We start from the raw sequence: 15,759 nt of genomic DNA, 5'->3' as shown, positions 1-15,759 counted from the left end.
TATTTCTTGCTCTATTTCAAAATATTAAAAATTTGGATGAGAAAGTACTTTCAGAACAGTCTAGATGTAGATGAGTTTCATGTCATAAAAACATTTTCTTTTCTCTAAAGGGGATTCTTCAAGGTTTAGAGTAATTACAGTCAGCGTCCTAGTGGAATAGCAAATGGCTCCCCAGTGAATAATGCGGAAGGACTCTCATTTACAGACACATTAAGGAGATAAATCTCCAGTGCAGAGAGTAAGCTGTTAAAACAAACAGGAACAGAAAAATAATGAAGACACACACAAAACAGGCCAACACACACATACACACACACACACACACACACACGCACACGCACACGCACACGCACACACACACATATACACTGAGACACATGCGGTTTTGAAGTTGATAGTTTCTTTATTTGAGGGGAAGGCTGGAAGTGAAGGTTAGGGAACTAGGCATTGTAACTCAGTATTATAAGGGTGTCTGCGCACATAACCTAAATTCAAATGAAGGTTCCAAGCTAAACTATTTCCTATGCTTGCCTGCCTCATGACCATATGGGGCAGTGAGTCAAACTAAGACACATATGCTGAGACACATACACACTGAGGCACAAACTCACACGCACGCACACACACACACACACACACACACACACACACACACACACACGGGAGACATGTACACCGTGAAATACACACCATATTGATACACATACAGAGACACATACACACACTGACACACACACATGCTGAGACATATACATACTGAGACACAAACACACACAGGTAGAAGAAACCTGCACCGAGACAAATATGAGACACACAAACACACACATATGGAGACATACACTGATATACATATATCTAGACACACATGAAGACACACAACCTGACAAGAATGTAATGGAATGACTTACCAGTTCAATTTGAAAATAGGAAAATAACTAAATCTTTTGAATAATACGTGATTTGTTAGTGGTCTACTTATCAATTAGTAAGATCCTGTGACTGTTTACTTAAAATTTGCCTACTTTACCATTGCTCTTTCATGTGTCTTCTTATCCTGGAAATCGCACAGCCTTCCTGATTCTATCATTGTCTAGAGACAAAGAATGGAGCTGCAGGATCTGGACTGATGGTCCCCCAAGTCTGAAAGTTCTTTTTAATTGTGTGCTTCAGTCAACTGGATATTTGTCCTCGGTTTATTCCAATTTTTTTTGAAATTAATATAATTACCACATTTCTCCTTTCCTCCCTCTAAACTCCCTCTATATACTTTCCTTGCTCTCTTTCACATTCTTGACCTCTTTTTTCAATTAATTATATTAACTACAATTATAATTAATTAATATATGCACTATATTGACATATATTCCTAAGCACAATTTGCTCAATCTGTATAATATTAACTGTATCTATGTTTTACTAGCAAGTTTTTCATATGCACCAGAATCATAATATGCCATTTAGCCCTCCTGGAAGCTATCACAACCTTGGGACCTTGGTAAGGTGTTTTATTGAGTCTCTCTCTACCCTAGGATATTCTTCAGATTAATCATTTAACTAAAAAATCTTGCACTGTGTCTGTTTCTAGAAGAGTCCCTCTATAATGGACCATGATGTCATAAGGCTCTCTGTATAAGGCAAAGTTGCAGAGTTTTCACCAACAATATTATTCCTATTATTTCTCTTATTTTTATAATTGTATTTTTTCTTTGCTCAAGATTGCAGCAAAGGCCTTTGCTTCACAAAGATAAGTTTCAACTGGTTCAACTTGCCTTCAGCTATTAAGGGAAATGCCACCATCACTCTTGTATTAGAGAAAAAAATAGGACAGGCTTGCAGATAAGAAAAAATGACTACATTATACATTTAATAAACTGATTATATATAAAAAAATAAGTAAGTTTTATTATTTATTGTCTACATATTTATTGAGAATGAAACATGTTCTTTACTGTATTTTCTTTTAATTGTCATTGTTCTTATAAAAGTGAATGTTTTAGGTGTATTTAAATAAACACTTATGTAATAATTTTAATATTTATTTTGGTATGATGGTGATATCAAAATATGTAGGACTATATTATCTATAATTATTAAGTCCAGTCTGTTGCATACACATAAATAACCAAAATAAGAATCTCATCTTCCAAATATAAGTTCAAAGAACAAAAGTCTATGAATGGTGTGTTTGTGTGTGTGTTTGTATGTGTGTGTGTATGCATATGCATGCATACATGTGCATATGTATACTTATAGTAATTATCCATTGTAAATAGAATGAAACAAATAGGAAATACGTAGTGTTATTTTTTTGAAAGAAAGAAAATTATTGAAATTAAAAAGCAATGTCAGAGCAAAAGAAAAGCTTGAAGGCCAGTGACACACAATACTGTGGATACAAGTTCTTCTTGTACAATCCTGGTAACTCATGTGTGATTATGGGACCCCAAGATGGAAAGAGGCAACCAATTCTCCCCATTTGTCCTCTGGCCTTGGTGTACATACTGTGGCATATGAATGAATATCTGTGTTCTATATAGGACACACACACACACACACACACACACACACACACAATTAAAAAGAAAAGCTTAGTGTTGTAAGTTATTATTTCTAAGCTTTCTGACAGCATGGAAACGTCCACTGTCAATTAAGTAACACCTAACTTATACTGAAAATTTTTAAGATAAATATTCCAAATGGTAGAATTTCATCTTATATCTGTTAATAAAAATAGCATTTGGGACTTTACAGAATCACATTATTGCATAACGATGTTTATTCTTCCTTACAGGCAATACATTTACTAATGAACATACAGGTGTAGGCATACATGTAATATTAACAAGAAGGATATAGTAATAAAGACTGTTCTTAGCCCAGAATGTGAACACTAAATTAACATCAGCCATCCCAGCTACATAAATTATAAATGAAAACAAGAGCACTATTCTACAGTAATGTGATTTATGAATAAACTGCAAGTCTTCTGAACATATAAGCTGTAAAAAAATTCAATGTTAAGTACTGTGTCCTTGGATATTCATAAATTCTTTCCTGGGTATTGCCTATAAATGTCTCCATATTTTTAAACACTGTATTTCAAGTATTGCAATACACAGAAATATCTCACACATTTATCTATAGAATGTACTAGAAAAACTTTGGCCTCACACCAATTCTTGACAGGGTATTGTATTATTAGTGTAAATTTCATCCCGTGCTCACCCTGATTCCTTCTAATCCTTTTCAGTGAGATAGTTTTTCCATTTATGTATATAAATATCACACATGTGATGCTTACATTAAGTAGAATTTTGCTACTCAGGTGATAAATAGCAAACTGCATGGTAAAGCACTTGTAGCAGCATTTGGAAGCTGTTAGAAAGCTATGATCCCCACTCTACCTTGGATACCTTGAAATTTGTAATAAGTGACCAGGTGACAACATCACAGACTAACTTTGAGAAGCATTTATTCCATATGATGCAGACATATAGAAAACCAATGATTTTCTGTAAAGTCATTACATCCATTACACCATATGATGTCTTGGGTGTATTCTAGGGAATGTGCCACTGGGTGACTTCATCTTTGTGTAAACATCAAGAAATTCATTTAAACGTAAATGGTGCAGGATAACCCCTTCATGGGGCCTCTTGAGGCCATTGAGAATGGGTAATGAGATGTCTGAGCTTTTTCTTAGTCGTTTGGCATACCAATTCACGGCAAACTTTCAAAAATATAAATATAAGAGGTATACTCTAATGATTTTAAAAGTATAATATTATACATACAAGTCACTAACATCATCGGGCTTTATATATCCCATTTTTCCCCTAAAAATTTTGTCATGGAGCCCTACAGTAAATGACAAATCCTATTCCTGAGGCTTACTTGCCTCCACTTCACATTATTGCTTATTATATACATGTGTTGCTCACTTTGGTGTTGATTCTGCGTGATTATGAAGAAACTCAGAAATGACAGTTTCTACATTTTGCCTTGTGGGATCATTTTACTACAACTACTAAAGAAGTAGCACAGTTTTCAAATATCAATATAGTGGTATATACTACAACTACCTCTAAAGTGAAAAAACGTTGTTCACATATTCAATACGTACTTTTATTTTTTAAACAAGAGCATAACAGACACAATAACACAACAGGACCATTTACTTTATACTGCTAACATTTCTTGACAGGCTGATTCATATGTCACGTGTATTACTACTATCCAGTACTATTTAAATATTTCCTTAAGTAATACTGCAAAACAAAAATCCTAAATATATACCAAGTGCAAATATAATGTGCTTTGTTACTGCTTTCTTTTTATGCTCAAACATCATCATTTAAAGTTCCTCAAAATCATGTCCACTTGTGTTCATTGTTTCAGGGTGCATGACTCGTCCCATGAATAAGATTGTACCTGCATTAGTTTGGAAGTGAACAAGAGAGGAGAGAGAATAAAACAATGAGATACAAACTTCCTGTTATCGATGTTTGAAAAAAATTAAAATGTGCACTATTTTGATTTTTTAAAAATAAGAACATTGGAAGTTATTTTAAAAATATATATCATTTGAAAATAGGCAGCTTGTATTTTTGATTGTGAGCCTGAACCTAGCCTTTAACGGCTGAGCCATGTCTCCAGCAGTCCCGATGAGACTTGATAGATTGGGGTCAGTTGGTGTGGGTGGAGGACTCCCCTTCCCAGAGGACTAGGGGTGTGGCATAATTGGGGAGAGGGAGGGAGAGTGGGAAGAGGAGGAGATAAGCGGGCTGCGATCTGGCTGTAAAGTAAATAAATAAATAAATTTAAATGAAAAATTTAGCTTCTTTGTGGCTTGTGAAATAATGTTGTATTCACACAACACACTCACCAGTTTTCCTGTTCTTGATAAGAAAGAAAAATGGATGGTCGACAATAACCTGAGGGTACAGCACGGCCATCCTGCTAATTGCAATCATTCCTATGGTGTGGAGAGAAAGTAATTACATATCTAGGGATGTGCAGAAATTCACGACAGTTTGTCAAAAACAGTCTTTGTCTATCCACTAATGAAAAGGCAACAATCTACAGAAAGCAGAAGTTTTAAGACAGAAATGCTATGTAACCTTTGTGTCTCCTTCCTGTCACCACACAGCATGCATGTTTTGAAGATTTCTCTGTTTTTTCAGCATCATGTGTCTACGGTCCTTTTCTATTTGCTTCTTTGTTTGTTTATTGGTTTTTCAAGACAGGGTTTTTCTGTGTAGTTTTGTCTGTCCTGGAACGTGTTCTGTAGACCAGGCTGGCCTGGAACTCAAAGATCCACCTTCTTCTTTCTCTCAAGTGCTGGGATTAAAGATGTGTGCCACTATGTAGCTGCTGTGAGGATAAGGTGTGCAGAGAGTGGGGGTATGGGGGCAGATGATGAGGACCAGGAGGGAGAACAGAAATTGGTGGGGAAGCATCTCTGGGACAGGGAAGGCTCCCGGGAGTCTATAGGGATGATCCTAGCTGAGACTTCTAGCAGCAGTGGTTAAGGAGCCTAAAAGAGCCACCTCCTATAGCTCTTTCCAATGGGGGGAGGGGGACACCAACTCACCCATAAAATCTTAGACCCCAAATTTGTCTTGTGTACACGAAGTAGAGGAGTAAAGATGGAGCAGAGATTGAGGGAATAGCCAACCAATGATTGGCCTGACTCAAGACCCACCCCATAGGAGGGAGGCAATCCCTGTCAATATTAGTGATACCCTGCTATGACTGCATATGAGTACCTAGCATAACTGTCTTCTGAGAAGCTTCATTCAGCAGGTGATGGAAACAGATGCAAAGATGCACAGCCAAACAGTAGGCTGACCTCAAGGAGTTCTATGGAAGAGTAGGAAGGAAGGATAGAGGAAGCTGGAGGGGTCGAGGACACCACAAGAAAACCTGGGCCCATGGGGACTCACAGAGACTAAATCACCAACCAAAAAGCAGGCGTGGACTGGACCTAGACCCCCTACATATAGGTAGCAGATGTGCACCATGGCCAACATGTGGGTTGCCTAGCAATAGGTGTAGTGGTTGTCTTTGACTCTGCCACCTGTCATTGGATCCTTTCCCCTAGCTGGGCTGCCTCCTTAGGCCCAGTGGGAGAGGGTGCTTGCCTTGAGGTGCCTGGTTGGGTTGATACCCCTTGGCTCACTCCCCTTCTCTAAGGAAAAGGAGAGAGGGCAGTGGAGGGAGAGGAAGGAGGTGGATATGAGGTGGGTGGGACTTCAAGCAGAGGAGGGAGGGGGCTTGGATCAGACTGTATTAAATTAATACTGTATTAAATTAATAAATAAATGAAAAAGAAGAAATAAATGTTTTAAAAGTCTTAACATTTATACTTGGTATTTTAAAGAAAACAAAACAACTACAACAAATATACAAGTCATTTCTTCCCTCCACACCATAAAAAATAGTAGGGTAATTTACTACTCTTCCTGCTGTAAAAAAATGTTATCCTTAGTCTAAGACAAATATTTGTGCTTTGATCAAACTGCCTTTTCAACTACGGTGAAGAAGAAAGAATTGTCAAAGTGAAGGCAGTCTTTTATATTTTCAAGTTATTTCTGTTGCCTGTAGCAAGGTTGTACATTGTGGTTCTATAGAGTTCCACTAAATGAACAGGATGCGAGGATAAAGGAAAATGCAGCAGTAAGAAAGGCAGGACATTCCATTCTTACTTATCTGCTATAGTCTGCTTAGTTATCTGATGATTTTAATCTTTTTTGATAACCTAAGAATGTTATCACTGCTGAGGCCAGAAACAATACATTCCAGTAAGGTAATATATTACAGGTTGACAGAAAACTTTATTAAACTTGCTTTTTATCCGTTCAACACTCATGGAAGTAATGAAGGAAAAGCAATGATAAATCATTCTTGGTTATCTAGGGGCAATCACAACCACCTAGTGATCAAGGCTGAGGCTGGAAGAAGGCTCAGTCAGTAAAGTCCCTGCCCTGTGTTCTGATCCTCTGCACCCATGGAAAAAGCTAGGCATGGTAGGATGGGGTGCATTTTAATTACAGTGCTGAGGAAGTAGAAAGCTCTCAGAGGCTTGTTGGCCAACAAGTCTAACTGAATTCATAAGCTCTAGATTCAGTGAAAAAAAAAATTGTCTTAAGAAAATAAGATGGAAAATTATTGAGAAAAACACCTGATATCTACCTCTGCCTTACAAACACCCCCTAACACACACATTCATGTATGTACATACAAAGTGTAACACATAAATGATGGAGGACTATTAATTACTGTAATCTGGAAATGGAATACAGATCCATTTAAAAATTGCTTGTTTAAAATTATTTTCTTAGCCAGGAGGTGATGGCACATCTCTTCAATTCCAGCACTCATTGCAGAAGCAGGCAAATTCCTGAGTTCAAGGCCAGCCTGATCTACAGAGGAAAGTCCAGGGTAGCATCGGCTACACAGAGAAACCCCATCTCAAAGAACAAAAACAAACAAACAAACAAAAAGCCAAAAACAAATAAAAGTATTTTTATGACTATTATTATTTAAAAGTACTTAAAAGGATTTTTCTATCTATCAACTTTGTGTATGATATTTTTAAAAATCAACTTTCTATAGACAAAACTTAAGAACTAACTTCCAAGAATAACTAGGAAGAAAAATGTTTGAATGCACAGTAGAATATCAAAATATTTGTGCAAATTTCACAGCAGGGGTATCTTCTCTTAGAACTGCCGCTGTGTGATGCCTCAGTGGGAGGCTAGCCATGGACCTATGACCCAGTTCATTTTCTATTGAGAACATTCTGGCTGCTTTAACATCTGCTTGACTTCTGACTTGGGATAGTTGGCCTTTCTGAAAGGGATTTCTATTTCCACCCAAAATTGTTTAGAAACATAAATTTGGAAGAAGTAAGAAGCGTTCAGAAAATGACTTAGTGTGTACCCGAGGCTGCAGCTGCTTCCGACCCTTCCTCGTTAACCTCGATGAAGGCCTTGTGAACAGCTTTGGAGAGGAACAGCTCTTTCCTATCTGCAAAGAAGAAATAAGATCATTAGTGCCATACACAGAGACACGTTTGACCCTTTGGGTAAGTGAGTTTGAGAGCTTTGAGAAACCAAAACACAGAGAGAAAAGACAAAATCATGGCAGATTTTACTTATGGCACAGGAGAACTACCAATGGTATAATTTTTTAAATTTCCCCATTTTATAATTTACCCCATTCTGAATTTACTCCTTTCTTTTTATCAGCCAATTCCCAGTGTTTATTTCTCTTTTCCCTATTGTTTATTTCTTTTATTGCTGGAGGTAGGGGAGCAGAAACTCTGTTTTTAATAGTGACCTCAAATGATTTTATAATTCATGATAAAAATATGTTACTCATTGCTCTCTAAGTTGAAATTAAAAGTACACAATAGAAACTGGTAAAGATCCAGAAATAAAAATATTCTTTTCTTAAACCTAACAAATAAATTTTATAATAATATCAATGGCATTAACAAAGAAAAGTAAAATTGATTTCTAGCCTGTAGAAATGTGAAAATGAAAAATACATAAAACGGCATTCTAGTCTGGTTTACTGGCTTATCTGAGCATTAGCAAATACATGTTTTAGTAAAAGGAAGAACATTTTCCACACTGAATTGAGTTTCTACTTACTTTGAAATTTATGCCACTTGGTGCAGATTTATGATCCCTGAACATTCACATAGTCAGGTCCTAGCTCCCAGGACTTCAGCATGTGACCATATTGAAAAACAAGGCCTTATAATGACGTCACTGTAGAGGGTGCTCATTAAATACGACTAGTTCCCACTCAACCAAAAGAATTTGAACTGAGATAGCCATAGAGAAAAGCGGAGATGGAATGCTCCCTTTCATGTGTCCATTTGTGCCCAAGATTTAGTACTCAGAAACTTGGACAAACACTCTGGATGGTTCTGTGATCATGTTTTCCGATGAGATTTACCATTTCAATCAGTGGATTCTGAATAAAACAGATTACTTTCCCAGTGTGGGTGGGCCTCATCCAATCAGCTGAAGAAGTTGTATTCGAACAAAGACATCTCTTCTAAGCAAGAAAGAATTTAGTCACCAGACAGCTTTGGACTCAACTATGACTCTTCCTTGTGTGTCTGCTCTGTAGAATTTTCATTTACAAAAGCTCCACAATATATGATCCAATATCTAAAAACAAATTTATCACCTTTCTTTCTTTTATCTCTCTCTGTCCTCTCTCTCTTTTCTTTCTCTCTCTCCCATCATTTATCTATATACCTTCTCTATCTGGTCGGCTAACTATCCATCTTCTTTTTTTAACTATCCATCTTCTATACAAATGTGAAAGTATCCATGTATAAACACACATATAAAATATATAATATTTGGACACATATATGCACATATGTGCACACATATGACCTATGTCTTTGGAGGAACATATATTGTACATGTGAAGATAAGTAGAGAAGCTGTAATCGAAAAGCCAAGGAAGGAGAACTCAGAAAATGCTGATCCTTTTTTCTAAAGGGAGTATGGATTACAGGGCAGGGGCTGGAGAGGCTGAAAGGAGAGGAGGAAGGGGAAACTGCAGAATAAATAGGTAAATAGAAAAAATAAAGAAAGAAAAGAAAATCCAAATCCTTTTGACTTTCTTAGTTTGGACTTTTAGCTATAGAACAAGTAAGAATATGAATTTCTAATTTTTAAAATATTTTAATTAAAATTAAAGTACAACTAAATCATTTTTCTTCTTTCCTTTACTCCATGCACTCCATTAAAATTTTTATTACACATATGTCATATATAAATATATATATATATATATATATATATATATATATATATATATATATATATATTCCAAATACATAAATACAGCCTGCTCAGTCTGTATAATGTTACTTGTATAAAGTAACTTGTTACTTGTTCAAGGCTGACCACTAGGTATTTGTAAACCAGCCTGGAAGTTCTCACAGGCTATGCTTTCTTGTTATGGATGACCTAGCACACACACTATAAAATATCTTCCAGCTTTGAGTTCACAACTGTTCCCCAATAAGAAAATAAAAGAACCAAGTTCTTTCTTTTGGAAAAGGAGAAACACAGACAGCAAGATAAAGGATTACTCAAGTGTGTTCTACTCCATACAATTCTTTCCTCTTCTTCAATTCTAGAAGATATATACTAAATTTCAGATGAATATCTGCATTGTTCATGTCCAGCATCACTTGTAAAAGATACAATCCATGGGCTGGGTGGATGAATAGGTTGGTAAATTGCCTGCCACAAAGCCACAAAGACATGAATTCAGATCCCAAGCACCCACAAGAAAAAGCAGATACAGTGGGAAGGCAGAAACAGGAGGACCATTGGGCCTTCCTGGCCAGCCAGTCTAGCCCAGTTAGTGAGACACCCTGTCTCAGAAAATTAAAGCAGAGATTTGGAGAAGACACCTGATGTTGACCTCTGAGCTTTGCATACACTTGTATAGATGTGTACCTAAACATGCATGTACTTCAACCTGTTTCACGTTTTCTTTCAAGTTTTCAAAAACACGTAATTATCTTCTATACATAGAAAACAATATTCACCAACTTTTTGATATGTCTGTTAAATGGCACCTGATTATTTTGAATGATCACCATGGTAACCAACAATGGCATCTGTTAATATATTTCTAATAGGAATTAATTAGATTATACTTGGTATCTGTAATAATTATCACAATATTAAATAATCCATCTCATATATTATATTTTCTTACAAAATACATTTGATGACTAAAAGAAAAATAAAATGAAAATATGAGAAATATGAAGCATAATTAGCTTGCTCAAATCCCAAGACTTCTTTTGTTTTTATTTAACAAAAGGGGATATGTAAACCATTTTATTAATCAGGTATCTTTAGTTGGTAAAACAAACACATGGATCTAAAGGCTGTGAAATATATAACTGATAACTATTCTCAAATTCGGATGCTTTTTGTTTTTCATCCTGTAAGTTAATGAAAGGTAATGAATCAAGAAACAATTATGGGCCTGAATGCAAGAGCAATAGAACCCAGTTCCTTGAGGCAATGGATGCCTACTTTACCAGCTAATTGCCACTTAACTAAGCTAAAGGGGCATTTACAAAGACACTTGATGAGCAGAAACACATCAGGCAGACGAAACTGCCTGCAGCTCTCAGACCTGTCCTAGTATATGCATTAGACACCTGAAAATAAGAAAAACATGACCCCTTTACACATGGCCTCTGTCCAAGTGTTGGAGGGATAGGGAAAGGTTCATCAATAGACAGTATATTACAGTTAAATAGGAGTAAGAAGTTCTGCTTGTTAGCTCCAAATGATGACATACTGTAAATTTCAAATGGCTACACTGAAGCATTTCTGAATTTTTCCTTGTTTTTTTTTTTCTAACCATAAATGAATAAATGTTTAAGGAGATAGTTGTGCTCAGCCTAATTTCAATGTTAGTCAAGAGCCACCCGAACTGCCCAGATGGTCGCTATTTGCAATGTAAGCCTGAAGTCTTGAGTTTACTCCCTGGAATTCATATAAATGAGGAAGAGAAGAAATGGCTCCATAAAGTTGTTTGCCAATATGCCATGCACATCATGGCACATGCACATACACAAACATGCACACAAGTAATGATAAATGAAAAGTTAATTTTTAAAGATTTAGAGTTGGCAAGACTGGTCAGTTGGTAAAAGTGCTTGATCCCACAGTATGATGGCCCAAGTTCAATCCCCAGGACTCTCATGGTGGAGGAGAGGATTGGCTCACAAGTTGTTCTCTGACTTTTTCAAATGTGCTGTGATGTGTGCATGCCTTCCCCAAATAAAGAAATTAATGTGACTGAGAATTGTAAAATAGCATATGGTCCATGTGTGTATTTGAAATATTACCTGATATATCATTACAACGCAATTTCTCTATTATTTCTGTCATCTAGGAATAAACATTTTAAGTTAAACCAGGTAGCATGTATAAATGAAGCTCACTAGGCTGCAGTGGCTGTCACACTATGTCAGACCTAGGTGCTGGAAAGAATGCTCAGCAGCCTGCACTATTTACACAAAGGCTTTGGGCAGGATGATCACATTCAAATGCAAACCAACATTTACCAGGACTCTGCTGAGAGCACCCCCTCCCCTCTACCCCTCTGCCTTTTGCCTCACCTTCAGGGTTATCTCACATTTACATATGTCGGAGCACCTCCACCAGGCAGCACCTCCCTCATCACATTCTCTGTCTTGCACTCTGTGGTTCATGTCATCTGAGTTAAAAATGCTCCATCCTCACCCCTGTTTTGTTTTCCCAGTTCCTCCCTTAGCCTTTGTACTCCTAGGCTCAGCTGCTACCCCAGGAGACTTTTCTTGCTTCCCTTTGATTTCTGTATCTTTACATTAGATCTGACCATTCTTTTCCCATGGACCTAGAAACTGGTTCTATGAAACTTTTCTAGTATATTATATTCACATTAATGTCTGTCTCCTCCTGGACTGCCACCCTCTTAAGGCAATGGCTCTACCATTCATCTGAGCACTCTTAGCTTCTGGTATATAGCTGGGTCTGAAAAGTGAATTCATGAATAGAGGGAATATTTCTGCTGATATGTTATTTTCTAGTATAAACCCAGCATACCATGCTTCACAGGGTTCAGTAATTGTTTAATGAAAGCTCTTAGCTCTTTTACAATATGAGACTGTGGGTGTGCCAGCTTTGTGTGACAATGCGTGGACACCATGGTCACAGTTCTGCTCACAAGTATGCCTGTAAGGTTCAGTTTTGTAATAAAATATTTGATATTAATACAAAGTAAATGTTCCAAGAAAGGAGCAGTAAGAGCGGAAAAGAGCATGGAAGTCACATGCTTTAAAAGATTCAAAAAATTAGATGCAGTTTAAAGGCAATGCTAACGGGATCTAGTGGTCCAGCATTACTGTCTTTATTTCAAAGGCAGCAAAGCAAAGATTGAATCCGGTGTTCATCTTTCTATAGCATGACTAACCGCCTCCCAGTGGTTAGGTCAGTGTCTGAAGATGGAACAATATCTCCTGACACTTGACCTGAAGAAAATCTATTACGATAAATGTACATGTAGGAAGAAATGTGACAAGTAAGGAATTGTGGTAACATAGTAACACTTTCCAATTAAGTAAAATAGAGTTTTTCTCCCTCTTGGGATAAGCTTCAAACAATCACATTAAAATCAAATTTAACTGAAAATGGCTAGAGCAAGCACGTGTGGGTAGCAACCAAATTGTAGAACTGGATCAAGACATGTGGGGACTGAGGGAAGTTCATGGGTTCTTACACACGTGCTTCTACTTTGTCCTGTGACATCATATGCCAATCAGGACATATGACCCACAAGCGATGGCATCTCACCAGCTCTATTCATCTCATCTAAATCCTGTCCATTTCCAGGCACTAAGCATGCACTCAGATATTTAATGTATTTAATTAGAATACGAAGAGTACTGGAGAATTTTTGCAGTGATTTTTTTTTTCTTATTGACTAGAAAAAAAATTAGCTCTTCTCTCAGCAAGTACATCAAAGCAAATAGATATTAGTGTGTGCGTGTGTGTGTGTGTATGTGTGTGTGCGTGTGTGTGTTTGTACATGTAGATGTGATCATGTGAGTACATATGTTTGTAGGGATGTACATGTGTGCACATGGTTCCCAAGGTCAAACTTGGGTTTCGGCCCTGAAGAGCCATACACCTTGTTTTTATGAGACAAGCTCTGTCAGTGGTGGAGGTCTCACTAATTTGTATAGTCTAGCTAACCAAAGAGCCCCACGGACTGCCTGTACCCCTACCTCCTTACAAGTCTGGCATTTTAATGTACATCCAGGGATTGAATTTAGGTTTCCATGCTTAATGTGTCAAGTATTGTATTTGTTGTCTACAAATGTTGCTTTCTTTTGTAAATTGTTTTGTATTTAATGTCTACACATGGACCCCAAACAGACCGATTTTCTGGTCACTGCAGGCACTGCTGTTCAATGTTTGGCTCTAGGCAGCCAAGGCCCAGACATTTTACAATGGATAAGACATTAATAAGCCTGCAAATCCTAGGCTATCCAGAGACGAGCTGGGCAGCAAACCAAGCTCTTATGAAGAAAGCAGAGCAAAGTACTAAGTCATCCACTCAGTAGCTGAGCAAATACTTATTGAGCAAGCACTCCATTCAACTTATTGGCCAGGACACCAAGGCTCTGAGCATCTGAGAATCATATCCTGCTGGCAGGGGGCCATCAGGCAAGTGTTGGCCTCTACTTCCTTTGTGGCACTGTTTCTGAATACAAGCAATTTAAATAGACATCTGTGTCACCAGGGGCAGGCTTAAAATAACAAAATGAAAAGAGTATCATAGCAGAACCCTAGAAAAAAGTGTCTCTAATGTGTTCATAATTTTTAGCTTCTGCACCACTATTAAAGCTCTAGAAAACTTTCCCAGAATCTGACTTTTTTTCAGATTAGAATAGTGTTTGCTTTCATTCAGATTTAGTTCCAGAAGCAGAAAGTATTCACTTATTTGTTCATTCATGTACTAAGTAACTACTGTGTATACTAGGCATACTACTGACACTTGATAGTCCCTTCTTTACAAAGGCAGGGGGACATAAATAAAAGAACACCAATAAAGCAAATCCATAAATGACCATGATGCAGTCCTTGTACCTCAGAAAACAAGGTAAAACAGTATGCTAGTAGATGACAGGGGCAGTGGGGAGCATCTCCTTGGAAGAGTGTTAGGTGAGGAAAGATGGGAGGGTAAATAGGACCTAAGTCTAAGTGAATATGAAAGAATCAGCCAGGAGAAGACCTGAAGGTGCAGGTGAAAACTTGCGCAGAGACAAATTCAAACTGTGCACATTTAGGGAGGGACCTAAAGAAATCCCAGCGACTTGAATATGGAAGTAGACAGAGTGGAAAGCAGGGAGAAGTGTAGGTATAATCGCCTGCATACTGTATGGATTCTTCACCTGTCAATAAACAGCTGATTTGCCTATAGTTAAGGCAGGAAATAGGAGGGAGGAATTCCGATAGAGGTGGAGGTAATTTCCCTGGGGCACTGATAAGGGCATATGCATGAAACCTAAGCAGCGGTAACCAGCCACAGGTACAATATAGAATAAAATAAATGGGATATTAGTTATGAGCAAGGCATGGGACATGCCTAGCTATATTGGCCTAGGATTTTGTAAATATATTTAAGCATCATAATCATTATTTCTGGCAAAAAGGGTGTGGATGAAAAACACAGGTTACAGAAAAACCCCCATCTACTGAGAAGCAGCCTCATGCAAATCCAGGCAGCATCCATTGTCAGGCTCCCTGCACTTCTTCGCTCATCTTCCATGCTATGCCAGCAACCATGTTGATCTCTGAAGTCAGAATGACCTCTCCCACATAGCCAAAACTTTGAAACTGCTTGTAGCTCAGAGACAAGTGTACGAACAGACAATCCAAGTGAAAGGTGAAGCATGGTAGCAGATATAGGTGTGAAGCTCTACTGGGTTCCAGTTGAAAAAAAAGGAAACTGCCTAGGAAGACAGAGGGTTACCAGGCAATGGTGACAGCTGGAACAATAAGCTGAGGAGTGAAAAAGAAGGAGGCAAGGTCATTGGACATAGGATTGAAATATCAAAATGAGAGAAATAGGAGGAACGACTGAAAGTTCTCAATGGAGTGTGGACTATGGAAGTGTGGAGTGCAGAAGTTGGAGAGCAGCAAA

General features: G+C 37.6%; 1 protein-coding gene across 1 annotated transcript in view; it reads right to left on the bottom strand.

The window, feature by feature from the left end:
• Positions 1 to 4,061: 4,061 nt before the first annotated feature.
• Positions 4,062 to 15,759, bottom strand: part of Serpini1 (serpin family I member 1) — a 30,063-nt gene continuing 18,365 nt past the window's right edge. Inside the window, exons 6-8 of the mRNA XM_051157309.1 lie at positions 7,945 to 8,031; positions 4,886 to 4,975; positions 4,062 to 4,431 (exon numbers count right to left, since the gene is read on the bottom strand). Of these exons, the coding sequence (XP_051013266.1) occupies positions 4,355 to 4,431; positions 4,886 to 4,975; positions 7,945 to 8,031 (254 nt within the window). The 3' untranslated portion in view covers positions 4,062 to 4,354. The remainder of the gene's footprint in view (positions 4,432 to 4,885; positions 4,976 to 7,944; positions 8,032 to 15,759) is intronic.

This window comes from Acomys russatus, chromosome 15, assembly GCF_903995435.1.
Source record: "Acomys russatus chromosome 15, mAcoRus1.1, whole genome shotgun sequence".
NCBI lineage: Eukaryota > Metazoa > Chordata > Mammalia > Rodentia > Muridae > Acomys > Acomys russatus.
This window is presented reverse-complemented; position numbering and strand designations above follow the sequence as displayed.